General features: G+C 40.6%; 1 protein-coding gene across 2 annotated transcripts in view; it reads left to right on the plus strand.

Annotated features, from left to right (window-relative positions):
• Nucleotides 1–5,040: 5,040 nt before the first annotated feature.
• Nucleotides 5,041–16,009, plus strand: part of CTSC (cathepsin C) — a 42,123-nt gene continuing 31,154 nt past the window's right edge. The window contains exons 1-3 of one of the 2 annotated variants that reach the window (XM_049889585.1): nucleotides 5,041–5,463; nucleotides 7,473–7,618; nucleotides 14,991–15,075. In XM_049889585.1, the coding sequence (XP_049745542.1) occupies nucleotides 5,292–5,463; nucleotides 7,473–7,618; nucleotides 14,991–15,075 (403 nt within the window). In that variant the 5' untranslated portion in view covers nucleotides 5,041–5,291. The remainder of the gene's footprint in view (nucleotides 5,464–7,472; nucleotides 7,619–14,990; nucleotides 15,076–16,009) is intronic. The other variant, XM_049889584.1, reaches the window with a different exon arrangement.

Consider the following 16,009-nt stretch of genomic DNA (forward strand, 5'->3'; position numbering starts at 1 on the left):
GTGGCGTTGCCATGAGTTGAGATCGACTCAATGGTAACTAATAATGTCAACAATGGTAAACTCTCATCAATTGAGTTTTGATGCATAGAAAGCTCATTATTTACTCCTTCTAGCCTTTCTTTCATAAATATTATTGCAAGGATGAGTGAGCAACGATTAGTCAGTCTGTGTTAAACCTTGAGGTACAAAAATAACTCACAATCCTGCTTCAAGGAGCATGGGGGCTGTGGAAAAGGCAGTCAAAAAAATAACTATGATGAATTGTGAACACTGGGCCACCAGGCCACATGACAGAAAGTTGTGACCTCTGCCTAGGAGACCAGAAATAGATGTACAGCACTTGGGGTATCACAAGACCAGAACAACTTATTTAGTTTTCTTTCTATGCTTGTAAATCAACCTCTAATTTCTTTTTTAATTCTTTTTTTTTTTTCTAGTAGCCAACGCTTTTCCCAAAGGAAAGGCAGCAACTCCTAGGGGAGCCCAGTAAAACAAACCAGAGGTCACCCACCACTAAGGCCTGCCTGTGATCCACCAACACATCCGTTGAAAAGTACTTTGTGACCATCTATCTAACAAGTTCTTCCTCAAATTCAGCTAAAACAGGATTTTAGGTTTAGCTGATTTTCAAATTTTTCTACGATGAGCTTAAGCAAAAAGAACTGCTCTTGAGTAATACGTTGCAGCAACCTAATCACTGGTTACTGAAATCCTGAAAAGTCCATATAGACGCCAACTTAGAGTCTACTTTGAAAATGAATAGCTGTATTAGACGAAGTCTAAGAGTTTTTTTTGAGTAGTAAGCCCCTACATTTTTGTCTGTAGCTCTGCAATTGTAATAAAGTCAAAGGTAAGCAGAGAGAAAAAACAGGTTGTGCTAAAATCTTCCTATTTTATATTCTCTCAAAAGATCATGCTCTAATTTCTAACAGATGTTTCCCCATGGTGGCTGCCATGGAGGTGCACTGCGGCCATCTCTAAGACAACCTGCCTAGGAGTGAAGTTTGCCGACAGCCCCCAGCTGCCGTTACTTCAGGGTCCGCCTCATTTTCCAGCCGAGGTCAATGACTAAGCACAACAGGGCCAGGTCATTTGTGCCCAAGCCAAGCTCCACCACAGGCAAATTTGATACCACACTTTCTTAGAGATGTACCACCATCTGAGTCTCTTTCTCTTCAATCCTCTTTCTTACTTTCACAGGGGTCTGACCTGCATGGCCCCTTTCTATCCCTGTTCCCCTTTCCCTTTCTCTTTCATAGGTATTTTCCCCTAATAAATTCTCTGAGCCTCAGTTTTGTCAGGAATAAAACAGAAATTAGGTAACATCTTCCTCATACAATTGTGGTAATTAAGTGTCTTATAAATATTTCACTTTTACTTCTAATAGGTTAAATATGGCCCAATACACTTCATATAAACAAAAGTTTGCTGGCATCCTAATAACTAGATAATATATGTGAATTCTACTGGTAAAATGTAAAATCTTAAATAAACAAAATTATTATAGTTATTACTGTTAGTAACAATGTCAAAAGTATGTTGTCAGTTGCCGCCAACTCAGCTCTGACTCATGGAGACCTTACGTACAATAAAGAGAAATGTTTCTCAGTCCTCTACCATCTTCATGATCCTTGGTATGTCTGAGTCCATCTTTACAGCCATTGTGCAGTACCTGCCAACTTAGGGGGCTTATATTCTAGGACTATATCAAACAATATTTTGTTGTGATCCACAGGGTTTTCATAGGCTAATTTTCATAGGTAGATCACCAGGCCTTTCTTCCTAGTCTGTTTTAGTCAGAAAACTCCACTGATACTTGTCTGACCCTGGTAATATCTGAAATACTCCTGGCATGGCTTCCAGCATCATAGCAACACGCAAGCCACCAGAATATGGCAAACGGACAGATGGGTGGCGGGCCACAGGTGTATACAATACCAAATAGCATTCTACAACCTTGATAATGTCAAGTTCTTTCTCTATTTCTATGATCTTTTCTTTGTTTTGGTATGCATTGCAATACAGTGGTTTTCAAACTCATTCAGGAGGCAGAGAACATGGAAATCATGATGCTCTTTGCCAAATACCTTGAAAGGTATTGAAAGGATATTATTTATTCATTCAACAAATATTTGAGTACCTATTAAGTGCCTGGAATTATTCAAGGTGCTAGGTTTACAATGGAGATCAGGATAGACATAACCCCTTCTTCTTGGAACCTAATTAATAATGAAAAGTTTTCTAACAGAAATATACATAGTAATAAACACAGTCAGACCTCCACAGAAATCTGTATTAATTTATTTAGCCTTCTCAAAACCATATGAGGTAGTCATAGAGGATATAATTATATACATTTTATAGATGAGAAAACCAAGGTATGAAAAGAAGTGACTTAACGGGCTCAAGATAAAGCAGCTGGTGAGTGGAAGGGCCAGGCTTCAAAACGGGGAAGTCTGATTCAAGTAAACGCTGTTAATCTCTAACCCTATGATACTCAGATTTAAGCTTGATCAGGATACCCTGAAAGGGACTGTTAAAACACAGATTGCTGGAGCCTAGCCAGACAAAACTCTGATTCAGTAGCTTTGAGGTGGGACTCAGGAATTTGTATTTTTAATAAATTTTAAGATAACGCTAACGCTGCTGGTCCTGCAATACACTTGGAGAACACTGCTAAGCCATGTCTCCTTGTAATCCTGTTTATAATTATCTGAGTCTAGCTCCAAACTCTTGCATAGAAACTCAAAGTCTTTAACTTCGTATCATTTAAACACATATCTAATTTCCAGGAATGCAATTTCCTTGCAAACCAACCAAAAATTGTACTTTGTTCTGCTAGGAACTCAACAAGAGTTATTTTCCGTCAACAAACTTGCTATGGTGTTTGGGTAACCATTTGGTAAGGCATTTTAGTTATGACTCACCTGAAATCAGTCTGCATTTGTACTCATCCCATTCACAGGAATCCTACAATTTTACCTAGAGTTGTGAAGAATAAGCTTCTGAATGCCTGCTTATGTTTTCTAGTGCATTCAGACCTGAGCATCTTACACCAACAGAGTAGATGTTAATGCAACAGAAATTTATCGAAAATTTCTTTTTTCCTTTATCTTCCATTTGGCAATATATTTTATTTCTTATTAAGTGTGTAAGTAGCTCACGTTATATATGAATTTCATTTCAGAATAGTAAAAGGTTTCTATAGAATATTTATTATAGAAATAAAACCTCGGGTCTGATCCATTTGAGAATCATTAGCCCATACAAAAACAGCTTTTTCCCCCTGCTAATGGAGTCGGAATCTACTCGACGGCAGTGGGTTAACGGAGAAAGGGATGTTATTCTATTTTGAAGAATAGTTTGAAAATTTGTGAATGAGTGGAAATAAACTAAACAGAGAACCAAGGTGCCTGAGGTTTTTTCCTGAATCTAACTGGCAATGTGACATACAGCAAGTCACTCATCTCTATGGATCCTTATTTTCCAATATTAAAATAAACCTGTTAGACAAAAAGGTCTCCAAGATCCTCTTCTAGTTATCATTTATTGGATATAGTTTTAAACTTTCTTCACAGTTAAGGGTGTTATTTTGCTTATGCCCATTAAAGACATTTCCAACCTGGCTGTTCAACTTTTCAATGTTGATGTTCTAGTAAATGTTTCAATGTTTTAACAACTGATGACACTATTCCAGAGACTCAGGACAGCAACGTTACTCCATCAGTGTGTCTCTTTAAACAGTATGTTATTTTAATTATATGATGTCAGCTTTTAATCTAAATAAAGAAGGGCTATTAAACCTGGAAGTAGGGTGTTGGCCCCACCCTTGCCTTTGCAGTTTGTGTGCTTCCATTAAAGAACATTTTCCATTCTGTGCTTTCAATGGCAACTCTCCTTGCCAAATCAAAATTGGCTTTCAGGCTCAGAAACCTAGATAAGGGCACTAAGTGCACTTATTTTAACACTCAAGCACACTTCCTGAGTGTTGTTAAGACACAGAATCAAGGAAGGCAAAAGCGAGTAATGTGTGCTTGCTCCCTTTCAAAGCTTGCAACCTGTTGGAAACAGTGGACATACAAATACTTATTTGTAACTAGTGTGATGACTGCAAAATGCATGTTCCCAAGAGGCCAGGTATACAACACTGGGAGGCTATCTTGTCCATCACTGCCTCCTTGATCCTGCATAGGGCCTAGCACTTAGGAAGTGCTGTGGGAGAAAACCAAAACAAATCCGTTGCTGTTGAGTGGATTCCGACTCATAGCCGCCCTAAGGAGCCCCGATTACCAACAACAGCCAAAGTCAGAGAAGCTTTCACAGAAAAGGTGATATTGAAACCGAACTAGGAGGCACCTGGAAACGGTGCTACCTATAACTGCTGGCAATCAGACTAGTACACTGGAACTGGATCTCAAGACCAGCGTTCTCCTATCAGTGCCCCTTCACCCATGCAAGTTACCTCCCCTCTCTGAGCCCCCTGCGTTTCACCTGTAAAATGAGAAGGGGTTGAGCAACATAATCTCTCTGAGAGCTTTGTAATTTTTTTTTTCTTGTGTAACTAAAGCCTATAAATTTTGCAGGGAAAAAAGAAACCCAAGTAATATACGAAAACTGCAAATTTACACAACTGAATCTTCCTCTGTGCAGTGTGCAAGTATTAACCGGAAACAAAACAAAGGCAGTGAAAGTTTCGGAAAACGGACGAAGAGCAGTTCTCAAACAGCTAGGGTGGCTGGGGATACCACGTGCAATTTCTCAGGAGAGAAAAAAAAAATCAACAGACTCTGCAATGAGGCAACTGGACCTGAGAAGAGGAGGAGGAAGAGGGAGAAGACAGGCAAGTAAAAGGTCCCCACGTGTTAGGTCTCCCCATCTTCCCTTCCCCACCCCCCTCTATTTTTCTTCCTCTTTTCCTCCTGGTCTTCTGTGCGTTACTTGCCAAGAAGCAAAGTCTGGGTGCTGACCGCTTGTGGCTCTTAAGTTGTCACGCCCTGACCGTGAAAAAAATTTGAGACGCCCCTTGCCAGTACCAACTGTTCCTGACTTCTCCCAAGGTTTAGGGTCAGGCAGCCGCTAGGTGACGGCCGTCCTTTCTGAACCTCCACCTGGGAGGCGGGCGGCGCAGGGGCTCCCACCCACGCCGCCGCAAGAGACCCCGCCCGCCGGCCCACGGGGTTTCCGGCCCCTCCGGCTATTTTAAGGCGCGCGCGGCCCGGACCTCCTCACTTTGTGCCCTCAGCTCTCTGGGTCCTGCCGGGTGTCCTGCAGCTGTCCCGGCCGCCGCGAACATGGGTTCCTGGCCCCGCTCGCTGCTGGCCGCCCTCCTGCTGCACCTCGCCAGCGTGGCCACGGTGCTCTGCGACACACCTGCCAACTGCACCTACCCTGACCTGCTGGGCACCTGGGTCTTGGAAGTGGGCCCGGTCAGTTCCAACCGCGACATCAACTGCTCGGTTGTGGGTAAGCGCCGCCGTCCACTAGCTCTCCCCAGATCCCTGCCTGTCCCGCGCGGTCCCCTCTGGGAACCCTTTTCCGCCCCTGAGCCCATCTCCCCGCAGCGCTCACTCTGAGCCCCCGCTCGAGACCGACACTGCGGAGAAGCTGGAACATCTTGGCTGGGCTCGGGGCCCCTTAGGGTGCCCTCTCCACTGCCAGGGCCGCGAAGTAAAAGTTGAGCTGCTGAGAACTTCTCACTTCACATTTTCTTGGTTAGCCAGGTGCCCCGACTCTTTTCTCAAGAATTATTATTATTTTATGTTTTTGCTTTGGAAGAGAGTTAAGACGTGCAATCAGGTTTTTTTTTTTTTTTTTTTTTTTTTTAATTGTGCTGGTGAAAAGAAATGAGCTCAGAGACACCAGCCGATATAGCAAGAAAAGTTTACTTCTTTTGTTAGGTTGTGGTTTATGCCCACTGATTTTAGTTTGGTTGTGTGTTGATGCTACCAGTCCAGAAAAGCTTGTGGTAGCAGTCTGCACTGTTTCCTGCATTGCAGGGAGGTATAGAAAGGCTTTTTTTTTTTTTTTTAAAGCAACTCTTTACTCATTAGTTATATTTGGAAATGCCTAGAGCCAAGTACAATGCCAGCTCATGGAAGGCTCTCAATAAAAATCTGGTGTGTGAACACACTGGGATATTTCGTATGCCCTCAGATCCCAGGGTTACACCAAGGACAAGGAATCTAGTGAATGCGGGAGAAAAAAAGCACGTAACCAAGCTGCCTAAGAGACACCTTCTTGTTCTGCCCACATCTTTAACTGGCCAGTGGCTTGCGCAAAATGAAAGAAGCTCTCAGCCACAATTTCCTTGTCAGCAGAATGAAGATTGTCAACTCATTTGTTATTAACATAGACCTATTCAGCTGTCTAACCCTGGATGACTGTATGTCATTTCGTAATCCTGGGAATTTTAACCATAAAGTGGAGCCTGTAGGTGGGGGACAGAAGGGAGATCAGGATTTGCACGGTCCTGTCAGTTTCAGTCCTCATTTCAGAACATTCATCTGAAAGGCAGAAAAACTGTTTAAGCATGGAAACCTCCAGAGGGACACAGCAGAACCCCTCTCAGGCAGGCTTTAGTTTATGAACCATTCCTTTGACCCTAATACAGCAATTAATAGCCCCCACAGATCTGAGCCCCCATCTTCTGGACCTTGAAAGTTTAATTCCTATCCACACCAATTAGTTTTATAGGATGGAAATCTCGAGTCTGCTACATACTTTGGAAGGATGGAGATTCTGAACTGTAGAGCTATTAAGGAGAACAACAACAAGAGAACCCAAACCTGTTGCCATCAAGTGGATTCTGACTCATACAGACCCTATAGGACAGAGTAGAACTGCCCCCGCTGGGTTTCCAAGAAGCAGCTGGTGGATTTGAACTGCCAGCCTTTTGGTTAGCAGCTGAATGCTTATCTACTGTGCCAGCAGGGCTCCATTAAGGAGAAAGGTACCCCATTTCTTCTCAGAAGAGATCATTTCCTGTCTTTTCCTGGGCCAAACATTTTGTTTGCCTTATGATCTGATTGCTAGTCTTTTTAATCTCTTTGTCATACCCATTATTTTCAAAATTTTCACTTTTTTTGCCATCATTTTGTCTCCCTCCCTTCTGCATATCTGCTAATGACTTATAACATCTCCTTTTTCTCCTCTTTCTCTGAATATAGAACATTTCCTTCAGTGTTTGGATATTCTGGGAAGGTGAGGGCTATACTTTTGGGGATCTCACTGCCTCTTGGGCTACATAGCATCGTCTTTCAGAGCCCTAACTTTATAGGCTTGCTTGAGACCCCTCTCAGACTATACAGATGAAGGCAATGAGATGGAGACTGATTTCTTCACGTCTGTGGCTCCTAAATTGAGTTTCATGAAAGGAAAGCAGCTTAATCAAATAATGGAAGTTATTGAGCTTTTTCACCCCCATTGAAATCCAAGTACCTAATTTTCCTTTGTTGCTCATTTTCTTTTCTTAGGACCACCAGAAAAAAAAGTAGTGGTGCACCTTCAGAAATTGGATACAGCATTTGATGACCTTGGCAATTCCGGCCATTTTACCATCATTTACAATCAAGGCTTTGAAATTGTGTTGAATGACTACAAGTGGTTTGCCTTTTTTAAGGTCAGTTTTGTGGAAAATGCGTTTACGTTTTCAGTGATGTCATGTCTGAGGCCTCTTCGGATTAGGAGGCCCTCTGAATTTTAATTTCAGATTAAGAACATAACCAGAATTACACCATTTTTCCCAAGAGAAGTTAGGTGGTGTATTTTTACCGCCTTATTTAAATTTTTGATTTCACATATTTTGTAGACATTAGGTTAAAAAAAGCAATTTTATCTGTATTTGAATATGTACAGTCCATTTGTACTTAAAATTACATTTTGGTAAGTATGACTAAACTCTTAATTTATTTATTACAATGAAATAAACCCTTATTTCTAAATGTTTCCTTAACTACTTGGCTTTTATTGAATCTGTAGGAATGATATGGAGAATATGGTTTTTGTTTTCTTGGAGTTATTATGCTGTCCTGTTTATCATTGCCTGTTGGCTGTGAGCAATTGGCCTAAGTTACTCACTCACTGAAGTAGTATAATGTACTAAATATGTAAATGTGAATAACTTACTTGAACAAAGTAAGACAAAGAGATAGAGTATAGGAGTTATTCTTTGGGCTGATTACTAGTGTAGCCAAGCCAGTCCAGCTTGTTTTCTTCTTTTACTAGGACAAAACTATTGAACTCCAATGTTATATTCTGCTTCCAGTTGCAGACGCACTGGGATATAATAGTTGGAACATTTCCTACAAGTATTAAGTGGTTCAAATAAATTGAATCCACAAGGCTGAGAGTAGCTGTTTCTCATTAAACATAAAGTAGAGAATAAACAAAGAGACCACTTCATGGAATAGTATTTACAGGCTTTGCAGCATCTGGTAGCAGTTGGCCAGTTGTAGGGATTTGTGGGAAAGTGGGGGGAATGAGTCTGTTAAAGACCACGAAAGGCAAAGCACTAGTGAAGGCCCAGCTTGTAAATTTGTTGTGATCTGTTACCAGGATATGGTGTTAGTGTATGCCAGTCATATATCTTAGAATAGCCCTCAACAATTTTTTTTTTTTTCTTTTTAACATGAGGACTTCTCTTTAATATGACATACACACAAAAAGAGATAGAAAAAAGCTGTCTCTCCTCACCTGGATTGGCTGGTCTGATATTCAGCTGGTAGATATAAGTCTGTCCATGCCAGCTGTTGATGGCCAGTTTTGTGGATAACTTCGTGGATAACAATCAGTGTGAATCCAACCCCCAAGATATGGGGAAACTGATCCAGTCCCCACTTTCCCTTTTCTCAATCATTCTGACACTAACTACCCACAGGGCACACATTCTGACCTTTGCCACCTGGGGGTAGTGCAGATCTCACAGGTTAAAAGGCTACTGTGCTTTAGCTTGCCGAATAGGCAGATGCCAGACACAAGGTTAGGAGTCCTCACTTTCACTTATTGGCTCCCCCTTTTCATTTGGGTTCCATAACTCACTAGAACGACTCACAGAACTCATGGAGGGTACTAATGATTATAGATTTATTATAACAAAAGGATACAAATCAGGATAGTCATACAAAAGAGACACCTGAGTGAGATCTGGGAGGGTTTCCAACTGAAACTTCGGTGCCTTAAAGAGGACACATCTCCCTCCCTTTGCTGACCAGGAAGCTCCCAGAGCCTTCATGTTCCAGCCTTTTATTGTCCAGCCCTGCACATGATAAACTAAGTCTTGCTTCCTGAGGCTAGTTAATATTGGCCTCCAAGGTGAGTCTTTTCTGGTCTGGCCAGCTCCCACTCGCCAGCACAAATCCTCAAGTGTGGCCTGGAAGTCCAGACCAAGGCAGTCCAGTTACGCCAAGGGTTATTTCTCAGGAACCAAGGCCAAAGGCCACCTTTGTTTTGGTAAAGCTAAATTCTTTATGCCATGCCAGCAACTCGTTTGTTTAGTTGAAGCCTATGTTAGGCCTGTTTTTTAATATTTTTAATATCATCCTTAGATACTGTGTATGTTTTGAAAATCAGAGTACTATCTCTGAATTTTTTAAATTGTGTATGTGTGGTAGATGTAGTCAGTCTTGGTCTGCTTTGAAGACCTTTTATAGTTACTCTTTCAGAGCCCTTCAAAGGTTCTTTGCCTTCAGGCTGAGAACTACTTGCTTATAGAATTGGTGCATAAGGAAAGACATTGAAGACAATTGTTACTATGGACCTAGTGCACCATTCCTGTTGTCATCATTATATTTTCTTTTTCTTCTCTTTTTCCCTTAAAATCAGTAAGTAGGCACTAGGCACTAGCAAATTGTCACAATACTGTTCATTTTTTTTTTTTTAACTCTTAATACTGTTTGTTTTAAAACAAATATAAGGCATAAAATAAGTGAATGTCCATGAAATTATATATATATATATATATATATATGGATACAGCTCATGTTCCATTTTAAGAAAAACATTGATACACTCTAAAAAATGCAAATGAGGGTTGTTAGGCATTGTGCATGGCGGGGGGTGGGGGGGAGTCCTACAAAATAACACCTTCTCTCTGCTGTAATTAAGAAATAGACCAAAAAATAGAGAACTAAATATCATCTTCATTATAAACACATCTGATCTTTGAAAAAGTTTTGGGGAGAATAATGAACTTCTTAATACTAAACCCCAGAAATAGTTGGGCTTTAGTACCTAATCTCAGACAGTGGTGGCCACCTCAGGCCTCTGTCTATAGAGAGTCTATTCCTGTAAAACACGGAGAAAAGCAGAATGCATGCTTTCTTCTGGCAGCCCAACTCTTCAAAATATTTTCTCTCCCATACTCACCAATCAAACGATAGCCTGCTCCTCACAGGGTGAAGTGAGTAAGAGAGAGTAAGGGAAACCAAGCATGTTAGTGAAGCATTCTCCACAAGGAGGGAAATAACAGGCATGGGTGAGCAGCTGCCACCCTAGTGAGGGTGACCTGAATGGTATGGGAAGGAGTCTGGAACCCAGCTCAGGAGGAAACTTTAAAGGGTCCAAAGAAATTTCGCTAAGGGAATAGACAAAAAAAGAGAAGGTGGTTGCCCTCCTTATGCCACATGGAAAAGGGGGTGGGAACTGACCAATAGTGGTAAAGACTTCCAGTCACCAAAGGTTCTCAAGCAGAACTGGGCCCAGGCTTTCAGGGGACCTATAGAAAAAAATGTCTTTGTACTTCTGGGAGGCTGGCCTTTAGTTTCCTTCTATAACATAGGTGTAGCCCTGATGGCCCAGTTGTTAAGAGATCGACTGCTAACCAAAAGATCAACAGTTAAATCCAGCCGCTCCTTGGAAACTATAGGGCAGTTCTTTGTCCTGTAGGGTCACTGAGTTGGAATCGACTCAGTGGTGGTGGGTTTGGTTTGGTTTATCCTAAGTATGTCTGTGAGGTAACAGGTAACAAGTGTCGTAGGGGAAAAAAATCACAAAGTTTAGTAAAGCAAAAAGAAAGTTTTATTCGGCATATATTCCAAAAGACAGAAGACAAAAGTTGAGAAGTGGACAAGCATGCCGCCAGAGCTAATGTCTACCTAAGTCCAAGGAAATATTACAGAGTAAGCAAGAATGAGAAAACGGACAAGCACGTTTCATAGCCATGTCATCCCAGGAGTTCAAGGAACGTTACAGAATTTACAAGAGTGGGAAAACGGACAAGCATTCTGCCACAGCCATGTCTGCCCGAGTCCAGAGAATATTACAGAATAGATAGAAGTAGGAAAACAGACAAGCATGCTGCCACGGCCATGTCCGCCTGAGTCCAAACAAAGTTACAGAGTCATCAGTATATATTAACACTACAAAATGGGCAAAACCATTGAAGGCTTCACCTTTTCACAGATTGGCTAGAAACTGTGATCCTGCATTTTGAATTGTCTTTCTTAAGGATCATTGGTACAAGTTCCAGTAAGGACAGTCAGGACGGTCTTCATCGGTCCAGAAAATTTCTATTTACTATATGTGAATAGAGAAAGATAAGAGCGGAAAGTCTTTTGTGTTCTGGCTTATGTGAAAGGTTCCCTAGAAGATATTTTCCAAGATTATTCTCTTTATCTCAGGGCCCAATTGATGTGTCCTTGTGAGCTCTTGTGAGCCCAACTCCTGCTGGGTCACATTCTCTATGCTCAAGGACAGGGAATGATGATTCCAATATTATTTCCTAAATCACGAGTAAGTGTTAGAAGCAGAAAGTGCTACTAAAGGCCATAAAGGAAGATAACTATAGATGGGGTGATCAGGGATGACCAAAACCAGGTCTGTCATGCTTATCTCTCCAGTGTCCAGGACAGTGTTTTGACACATATGGGCACTTAGTCAAATATTACTTAAAAAAAAAGAAAAAGAATCGATGAAGTAAAATTCAGTTGGAGAAAAAGGAAGATGAATAAATGAAGTGGGAGATGAGGAGTAGAACATAAATAGATGAGTAAATAATTTTAATCATTTGGATTAGAATTGAGGAAACTGGTGGGGTAACTTCTAGAATCACTGTTTAATCACTAGGGATGTAATAATTAGAAGTAGACGAGGACAGTTGCACTCCATTAATGTTTCCCGTAAGTCTGTGTTCTCAGTTTAAATAGGAGTCTGGAGCTAGTGTGGACAGAGGGAAGGGCTGGGAACTGAATGAAGAATCAGAACACTTCTATTTTTTTTTAATCATAGCGTAAGCAGCTTTGTTATTTTGCCATAGCCTCATATTTAAGAAACCAAAAACCAAACCCATTGCCATTGAGTGACCTTATAGGACCCTGTAGGACAGAGCAGAACTGCCCCATAGAGTTTCCAATGAGTGCTTGGTGGATTCAAACTGCAGATCTTTTGGTTAGCAGCCGTAGCACTTAACCACTATGCCACCAGAGTTTCCAGCCTCAGATTCGATCAATAGAAAACCACTTTTTACAGGAATAGGGGTATAAGTATTCTCAACTATAAGTGGGAAGTCAATATATACAGCTTTTGTAGTGTGGAACCTTACCTAGTCATAAACTTCTAGACAGCATTGACTATAATGGTCTTCTTGTGTGTTTTTTTTTTTTTTGTGTGTGTGTGAGGATTAACAGCACTGATTTCAGTATATTCTTTAAAGTGTCCATTTATCCATATCCTTTAAAGAACCATTATCAGAGCTATGTTTTGTTTTCCTGCTGAAAGACCAAGCAGGCAACCAGTCTGACTGGTGAGTAGTTAGACCTTGTGATAAGGATCATAATTTCAGTAAGTAAAGTAGAATATATAGAAGATAATTGGTTTTGAAACTTCTACTTCCCGATAAACATACTTTGCAGTGATAAAATATCTTGTTCTTTTAGCAAGTTCAACTGAAAGAATGATGGAGTGCAGTTTTTTGTTTTTTTTTTAAAAGGAAAATGGTAGCATGGAGTTAGCTTTAGATCATAGAAGAGTCAAACACTTTTGGTGACGCTTGTTAACAAAAAAGTTTGCTGAATTTTACCACAAGCATCAGGGTATTTCCTCAAATGTTTTGGGAAAATCATGCTGGGTAGGGTGTTTATCTCAAGAAAAACGCAAACCTGTTCAATGAGAGAATTTTGAGTAAAGCACAGGGAGGATATATCCTACAGAGTTAGAATGTATCTTTTAAAGGGTTTTATTTTTGAAAATAAGGAATCATCAAAACTTAAGCAGTGTTTGCTATTCAGTTTTAAATGTCTTCTCTAAATGACAACATAGTCTACTTAACAGGCTCATCTGGCAAGTTTTTGTCATGTATGCGTACCACCTCTACTTTGTTATTCTGCAAATCAGCTGGATTTCTGAATCTGTCCATTGACTCATACCAGGTGCTACCGGCTTGCTTCCTTTTGCCCTCTTCAGATACGCTTTCACGGAATTGTTTCTGAGTGCTCTGCTGGAGTTCCTTGAGCAGCTGACATGTGCATGGGCGTTCCATCACAGTCCTCTGCTACCTCCTGATGCACTTGAACATCATGCTGTTCAACAAGGCAGACATAGCTTCCTCATCGTTCTCCCTCTGACCCAATTGTGAGAACGTTCCTATCGCTGAGAACTTGCTTTCTTTATTCAGGCTCACTTAAAAAGACAAACATTTTTCATGATTTGGATTTGTCTTAGTTTCCTAGGGTTGCCATGACAAAATTCCACAGAGTGGGTGGCTTAAAGAATAGAAATTTATTTTCTCACAATCCGGAGGCTAGAAGGCCAAATTCAGGGCCTAGGCAGGGCCCTGTTTTCTGTGGACTCTGGGAAGATCCTCCCCGCTTGGGCTTGTGGTAGCCTCAGTAATTTCTTGACTTTTTGATGGATCCACAGATGCTGTCTCCCGCTGTGTGTGAACCCTGTCTCCTCATCAGTTCTCTGCTTTTCTGAGAAATCATTCAGAAGGGATTAGGACACACTGATGCAACATGAGCTCAATAATCTAACTGGTAATAACTGCAAGGAAAAAAAAGTTCCCCAGACAAGCTCACATTCACAAGTACAGGGACCAGGACCTTTCAGAAGCAGATTGCCAGGCCTTTCTTCTGAGGTGCCTCTGGGTGGGTAAGAACTGCCAACTTTTCAGATAGTAATTGAGCATTTAATACACTCTATGTTTTTTTTTTTTATGAAATTGCCCAGAGGAAGAAAGTCATGTAAAACAAAGCTCCAGATAATGCCTTCAAATTGAATAGAATTTCTAACCTTTTGCTGTTTCTCATTTTATTTTCTTTGAGGGAGTAAAGGAAACCTATTGGAAAAGGGAGCATAAAAGAAACGACTCAAATTTAATTTTGAAGATTCTATGCAAGGGCTAGAAAAAGATGCATAGCAGGGAAACTGGACTTGTTTCCGTGTGAGATTTTATTTGGCGACACTCAGCCAGACCTCATTGACTTCTGAGCTTTTATTTGGGGTCCATCAGTATCAGTGTGACTAAAAAACACTGCCATGGGTGTTTTTAAAGCAGATTGCTTCTCAAAACAAGAACAGTGTGTTGGGAAATCCATTCCAGGCTATTTATCAACTCGCTCTGTGTGTTAATAACTTGGAAATTTCAAGCTTGTCACAGCAGCCAGAAATGTCAATCATATGTTCCCACGACAAAGAATTTAAGAATCTTGTGTCGTTTTTCTACTGTGCCTTCTGGGTTCATTTTTAAGGTGTAACAGTTTGGCTTTTAGAAGACTTGTGACTGGGATAGGTTTCCTTTTTTATATATGTAAAGATTCCGTACATCAAAATCAGGATTTTGTCTTTAATATCTTGGGCTTTACTTTTAGGAGTGCTTCAACTGAAGGGAAGTATCAGACTAGGGTCGCTATGAGTCGGAATCGACTGGATGGCAGTGGGTTTTTTTTGTTTTGTTTTATCAGAAGTTGGACATTTAATGCATGGCTATTGTATGTTGTTTTCATGGTGATGCTTATGTCAACATAAGGACTCAGTTTACCATTATGAACTTTTCTTAGGATGTCACTGATTTTATCAGTCAGTTGTTCATGCAGCTGGGAACTGTGGGGATTTATGATTTGCCACATCTGAGGAACAAACTGGGTGAGCTCCATTGAAATATTTTTAACCTTCCTTCTATAAGCAAGGCTTTTTTTTTTTTTTTTCCTGGTGGCTTGTGCAAATTAATGTTTAGTTATGCAGCAAAAAGAGGGGGACTAAAGAGATTTTTTTTAAATACCTTTTGTGTAAGTTTCTTGCTTGAGCCTGCTTATCTGCTACTTATTACCTGCCTGTACTATTTTATGTGAATAATTTTTCACTTTAGTATGCTCTGTACACATCAAATTAGCTCTTCAAGTGTGATAGTTGCACTATAAATACACCTGCACCCAAAGAGGTAAAGACCTGGTTAAGCGATGATTGGCTCAAATTCAGTTCACACCCTTGAAGTAACTGTGCTGCCACAGGTTGCTTACTCTTTTTTTAAGAAGACTCCCTTGAGAGAGAGTCATTTGAGGTGCTAACATTTTAGATCTGACTTCCAGTAGAGAAGATGACTGTTGTAGAGAAATGGACATACCTGTCACTCATCCCTGTGTGACATCACCCGTCTTTTTAAAATTGTCCCCTATTCAGAGCATAGAACGTTGACTGGGAAGAAGAGGATCTTTTTCACTCTTAAAATTCTCCTCAGACTTTTGGAATAGAAAGAAGTTTAGATCATTGCTCTGTTTGAATCCATAAAAGTAGATACCTAAAGTATGACGGAAAAATGATAGCTTAGTTGGTAGATACTTACCCTCCCTTGCATTTTTACATAGCGCTCTTCCCCCTTTCCTTTATCCTTCACTTATCTCTTAAACATTAGGAGTGAGATATGAAAAAAGGGAACTGGGGACAAGTGAAAGCAGCATAGTCTCATCCTGTATCAGCATTTTCTAAATTGTTTAATGGACCAGTAGTGGTCCACACAACTTCCAGGTAGGAATTGCTTATCAGTTGTGTGACTTTGTTAAATTTTAGAGATTGTTCCAAG

The sequence above is a fragment of the Elephas maximus genome, chromosome 7, assembly GCF_024166365.1.
Source record: "Elephas maximus indicus isolate mEleMax1 chromosome 7, mEleMax1 primary haplotype, whole genome shotgun sequence".
Classification (NCBI taxonomy): Eukaryota; Metazoa; Chordata; class Mammalia; order Proboscidea; family Elephantidae; genus Elephas; species Elephas maximus.